The sequence below is a fragment of the Cyprinodon tularosa genome, unplaced genomic scaffold (genome assembly GCF_016077235.1).
Source record: "Cyprinodon tularosa strain WSP-4 unplaced genomic scaffold, ASM1607723v1 ctg492, whole genome shotgun sequence".
Classification (NCBI taxonomy): Eukaryota; Metazoa; Chordata; class Actinopteri; order Cyprinodontiformes; family Cyprinodontidae; genus Cyprinodon; species Cyprinodon tularosa.
Window position 1 is genome coordinate 458,652 of NW_024039221.1, and position 6,000 is coordinate 464,651.

Here is a 6,000-nt window from a genome sequence, read left to right on the forward strand (position 1 = left end):
TGATATGAATGGAGTCTGATGTGATATTTTCTGGTTGGAAAGAAAACCTGCAGCAACACGGCTCTTTCTGGGACCACTTTGACACCTTTGGTCTAAGGGTTCATTAATTGGGAAAGTTGATTATTATTCAAACCTAAACAATAAATATTTATAATATTGAAAATACATTTAGAATTTATTAAATGTTAAGTTTCTTACAATTAAAACTCGTATTTCTTTAGTTTAGAAAAATTTGTGGGTCTAACCTCCATTTAGTCTCTTTCTCAGGGTGACGGAGAACTGTCTGGCCTGCCAACACCTGACTCCACACCAGAGATGCCATTCAGGAACCTAAAAGGGCTGCGGCATCAGCAGTACGAGAAGAACCAAAACTGCAACAATGGCAAAGATAGCATCCCAAAGTCGGGTCCTAGCAGCTCCAAATCCAGTCAGGGCTTCATGGCTGTCGTTGGGAATTCTTTGAGTCAGCAAATGTTTCCCTTTCCTCATCACAATGGTGGCAGTTTGAGCAATGGGGCAGCCCATGGAGCAGGTGCCTCGTCGACTTCACTGCACCTCCTGGAGGAGAGGAAGATCCCAAATGATGAGCGAGGTGCTGCCACAGGAGGAGGGGGAGGAGTTCCACATCACCACCACTCCCAGCAGTCCCTACCTCAGACAGTGGTGGATGTCTCTGCGCTGGATGAGCTGCTCAAACACATCCATGAGGTCAGCGCGTCGGGAACAGGTGGAATCAAGGTCCTCACATCCACCTCCTCCTCCTCACTGTTCCCTGGACCATCCTCTTCTGGAGCAGGACATCACAGTAGTCATCACCACCACCATCATCATCACAATCAACACAACCAGACACGAACACACCACTACAACCACAGCCATCACCACAGCAACCATCACAATAATAACAGCAGCAACCATCATCACCAGCAGCAAATCCCGGAGACAGAACCCACTTCCTATTGCAGCACCTCCACACTGCCAAGGGATGGTGTACCCAAACGCTTGGATTCAGCCCCTCAGAACTCTACGTCCTCCTCCGCCACGTCTTCTTCTTCATCCTCCTCTTCAAACAACCCCACATCCTCCACCTCCATCCCTTCTTCATTCTCTTCTTCGTCCTCCACTCCCCTCCAACAGCAGGTGATTCCGGAGCGGCCCGGAGGGAGCGCCGTCCCCGTGTCACGTCACCAGTCCCAGCGTCACTCCCTCATTAAAATGGGTGCAGCAGGTGGCGCTGTGCCCCGCCATCACAGCTTCAACCAACGGGGGACGCACGCGCACTTTCTGGCCAGGATGAACACCAACAACAACAGCAGCAGCAACAACCGCCCCCCAGGTTCATCTGCAGCAGTCAACACAAACACCAGCAACAACGGCGAGAGCCAACGGGCAGCAGTTGCCAGCGCCTGCTTGACGCGGCAGCACAGTTACAGCGAAGGGCCGCATGTTCAGAGGGCCGCGATCGTGCGGAGAACGGTGTCCCTCAAGCCACAGATTCCACCAAAACCGCTTTTTCTCCCAAATACAGCAACGTCTGCAGTAACAGAGGCACAGAAATACAACTACTGAGACTGCAAATGAACAAGGTATCAGAGGAACGTGGCTGCAATACTCCCCACAAGGGAACCCAATGAAACACTCACAGGGGCCCTGCTATGCTAAAGGACAAAATGAACCTCGATGGGCCAAAAGAGACTCCAGTTCTCGTGATTCCTTATCACAACTTTTCAGTTGTACTTATCGTCATGCTGCTGATGGAAGGCCATCTATTGCCTCTCTGATACGGACCTGTTTCCTTGCAGGGCAAGATTCCTTGTGGAGAATTTCTCTTCACAGCAAATGTGGATCAAAACCAGTTCAGACAGGAAACGTCTGAGAAACATTCCAGAAGAAGGGCGAAAGGTGTTAATGATTCAAAGGAGTCCCCAAGGCTCAAGGTGGCCTGGAAAAATTCCTGATTAATGCAGTTTTCTTATGAGAGCTTTGATCTAATGTCCCCAGTCACTGCACCTTGGAACGAGGCCTGGATTTCAATTGCAAATATTTAAAAGGCAGGGAATTGGACAAATGCAGACCAGAGATGGACTGAATTTGGGGCCGTTGCAACATTTTTCAGTCAAGTTATGGCCAAGTTTTCCACTGAAGCAGGTTGGGAAAAGTCAGAAAAAATATATTCTGCTTAGCAGATCTGTTCTCTGACTCTTCAGAAGTCAGTTTGTTTAAATCCAAGACTTAAAAACATTTTTTTTCCAGACAAAAACAAAAGGAAAATAGAAAAGTTACTGTTCAAGCTACAAATCACATTTAAGTGTTATAATCCAGCAGTCAGAGTTCCAGATTATTTACCCCTATATTGGCACAGAAATCAACTAAACATAATTAAATATCTGAAAAAAACAATTAGGCTAGTAGATGATTAAGGAAACATTTCTGATAAACCTTTTCTGCAGATTTGTATTTAATGCTTCAGTAAATAAAACAGTCATAGTGAATATTTAATATTTCAAATCATTATATTTCTGCCTAATGCATCTTTTCTACCATTTAAGAACATTACATTTGCAGAATTTGCAGGATGTATTTTTATTCTAAAGATTCTTTAAGATGCCACAGTTTAAAGTCCTGGCTGCTCATTCAGACTTTGATTTGGAAATGAAGCAAAAACAGTTTATCAGAAATGTTTTCTCATCGACAGCTTCACACGACATCATCCAAATAACAGCTCACTTTCCAAAGTTTTTAAGATTGTTTACCAGCATATTCGAATTTGTGAATGGGAATATAATTAGTTGTATACACATTTGTTTATCTAAAGGAAAGTATACTCCAAACTAAAACACTAATATAAACATTTGACTGTGATGCTGGAGATGTTGTTTTGTTTTTTTGGTCATTTCTAATTCTTTATTTTGGGGAAATAAAAGTCTGCACCAAATGATGTTGCCTTCCTGGAGCTCAAAATGACCTGCATGACAACTTGTATACATTTAACTCAAACCTATTTGTTCACATATAAGATCAGTGTTTTCTCAAATAAATTCTGATATCAGAGGCCTTTGTAATGTCTGTTTTTATTTGTATTTTTCTCAGTAAACATGGCAATACTTCATCCATTCATTGGTTTCTGCTTTTATGAATTCAGGTGATATTGGTAACTGCCTTGCAATGTGCACTTATTAGTGGACATTGCAGGGCGTTCCCAGACAAAAGGGGATATTAACTCTCTCTGGCAAGGAAAAGGGTCTTGTTATATGATTGTAGATGATGGCATCAGTCATGTGTGCCCTGGCCTGATCTCTTGAGTGGTAAGAAGTGAGTTCAGCTGAAATACAAAGCTCTTGATTTAATGATTGATTTACATTCTGTCCCCAACATTTGATTAGAAGATATAGAGCAAGGACCACAAAACAGACGAAGGAGATCAGTTTCCTGTCCATGGTGCTTTGACACATCAGTGAACTATCTAGTATTTTAATAGCACGTTATTTTGGGTGTTGTGGTTTTAAATTATCATTTTACATTACATATCCCACAGGAAAGAGATCCTCATGCAGACCTCTCTGTGAAAGCAACCATGCCCATGTTAGTACTCCATGGCTGCAGTCAAATTGGTAATTCTTTAGCAGGCATCCATTAAGTGAGATGGCACACTAAGAAGTGATTCAACCATTTGAGTCAGCTGTCTTAAAGCATTTAAAACCTTCAGGGCACTGGTCCAGGGCTCACTCCGTCCTCACAGGAGTGCATTTGATCCTTGAGCATTTTTCCCTACAGTGAATCAAATGTTGCTTTGTACAGGACATTTTTTTTTTTTAGCTTAATTTGTTCTGACCTGTAAGCGGCTGGTCTTTTTTCTCAATGTGAATGCTCGCACTAAAAGGCGGTGATGACAAGAAATCCGGAGTAAACTTTCTTATAGGAAAACTTAAATCTTTTGAATCAAATATATATTTACTGTATGCATGCATTTAAAGTGATATGTAAGAACCATATTAAACAATATAGCAGTAAAGACAAGTGCATCATTAATTTGAGCTGTAAGAGTTAAACTTGAACAGCAAGTAGAAACAAAGTGCAGAAAAGCTGCAGTGTTTTGCATTTTCGGCAGTTTCACCCTCTAAAGCAATGTAATATTTTGTTCTAGAACAGAATGGCCTCAAATGTGTAAAAATTAAAATGTACTTTTAGGTTTGATGGTGCAACAAGACGATGCACAGCATTGTTTATCTAGTTGAAAATGTCTGATGTTTTATTTTAGCCCCCATTTAATCACCATGACAGACTCTTCAGTCTGCTTCTCACTTTAGATTGTGGGAGCATTTCTTCACAGATGGTCCCAAAAATACCCAACTGTGAAAGGAATCTGGCATTTCCCATTTACTTTGGCTCACTGTTTTTATCTGCAGTTGAAAGCACTTCATATCCAGTGGTTATTTTGTTTATGGTTTTGGACTAGACTCATGACAAGAAGACAAAAAAATAGGATACCAAGCTCTGATCTAACAACTAAAACTACATCTGCTCTATCTGTTTTGAGTTTATGTTTGGAAAATTCTATGAAAAAAAATTCTTTTTAAAGGAAACATCCTGTACTTATCTGACTCCTTACATTATTGTGTTAATCCAAAAATAAAATGTCAACACCTGGAAGCACCAAAGAAATGTTGGTCAGTTATAGCAACTATTGTAATTTGTTACATCTGCTTTAACAATCGTTCATCAAAGTATCAGAGGAAATAATTTGTAATTAAAGAGCGTGCATTCTTATACAAGTAAGACCTAGGAAAAAATACTAACATTGACATCAATTATTCTAAATAAAACCAGATATTTAAATGTTTTTTTTAATAGAAGGATGGATAAACTGTTCTCCTCTATGACAGAGTACACCCAAACTGAAGTAACACATTAATTTCTATTTGTCTAAAACCAGAATAGAGAGAAATGTTTTTCTTAGTTTAGTTTTTTTTTTTGTTCCTGTGAGAATATTCTTTTACTCACCATCACTAGTATTATTAGTAAATTGCACGACCTGGGTCACATGTTATAGGTATCATTTCATAAACCTAACAACAATTTGCTGACATTTTGGCCCATTCCTCTAGGTAGAATAGCAGTGTTTAAGCAACCTTACAGTCACACATCATTTTTTTTTAGGTTTATTACTGGATTAAGATCAGGGTTATATGAAAACTGCTCCATTTTTATTTATTTATTTATTTATTTTTTGCCTTAAACCTAAACTCTTTAACTTGATAGCAGGTTTAGACTAGTTTCATTTTTACTCAGGCTTTGTCTTTCTGGTTAATGTACTGAGATTTTCTTTTATATTTTCAAACAGTTTTGTCTTTATGAGGATATTTTGTTAAGTGCACCAGTCCCTCCTACAGCTTAACACTCACACAACATCATGCTGCCACTGCCATACTGCAAATCTGGGGTAGGATGGTTTTGTTGGGTTGGCAAACCTCCCCTTTTTCCTGCAAATGTAACAATGATCATTATGACCAAAGACAATCAGACCACATTAAAACCTCTGGCTCAAAGGGTATTTGAAAAGTTATCTCTCTTTTTTTAAATGATACTTTTGGAGTAATGGCTTCTATACCTCTGAGTGGCTCTAGAGGGGAAGAGGCTTACTATGTACTCTACCATGTTGGTAAAGGACTTGTTTTTCTGCATTGTGATTAAATTCTACTGGTACTTGATATGTACAATTTGCACCATAACCTTGTTATGAGATTTTATCTACTCTGCCACAGTATGATAGCTAGACAGCCATTGTTTAAATAAATGGATGTTACACTTTTAAGCTGCTGAAAATTGGATTTAGCACAAGGAAAACATTTTAAAACACTAATTGTGCAATTCAGTGACATGAACATACTATTAATTTAAGTATATATATACATATATACCAGACATGGGCAATGTGGAGTCAACAAGTCATCTCCATGTCATGTATTTGTTCTACCCAGCCACTGAAGCAGGTGAGTCCAA

The 6,000-nt window shown here is 39.7% G+C and overlaps 1 protein-coding gene across 2 annotated transcripts in view; it reads left to right on the plus strand.

Moving 5' to 3' along the window:
• LOC119794809 (semaphorin-6D-like) overlaps window positions 1-3,055 on the plus strand; it is a 210,979-nt gene extending 207,924 nt beyond the window's left edge. The window contains exon 23 of one of the 2 annotated variants that reach the window (XM_038302512.1): window positions 256-3,055. In XM_038302512.1, coding sequence (XP_038158440.1) covers window positions 256-1,569 — 1,314 coding nt within the window. In that variant the 3' untranslated portion in view covers window positions 1,570-3,055. The remainder of the gene's footprint in view (window positions 1-255) is intronic. The other variant, XM_038302513.1, reaches the window with a different exon arrangement.
• The last annotated feature ends 2,945 nt before the right edge of the window (window positions 3,056-6,000 follow it).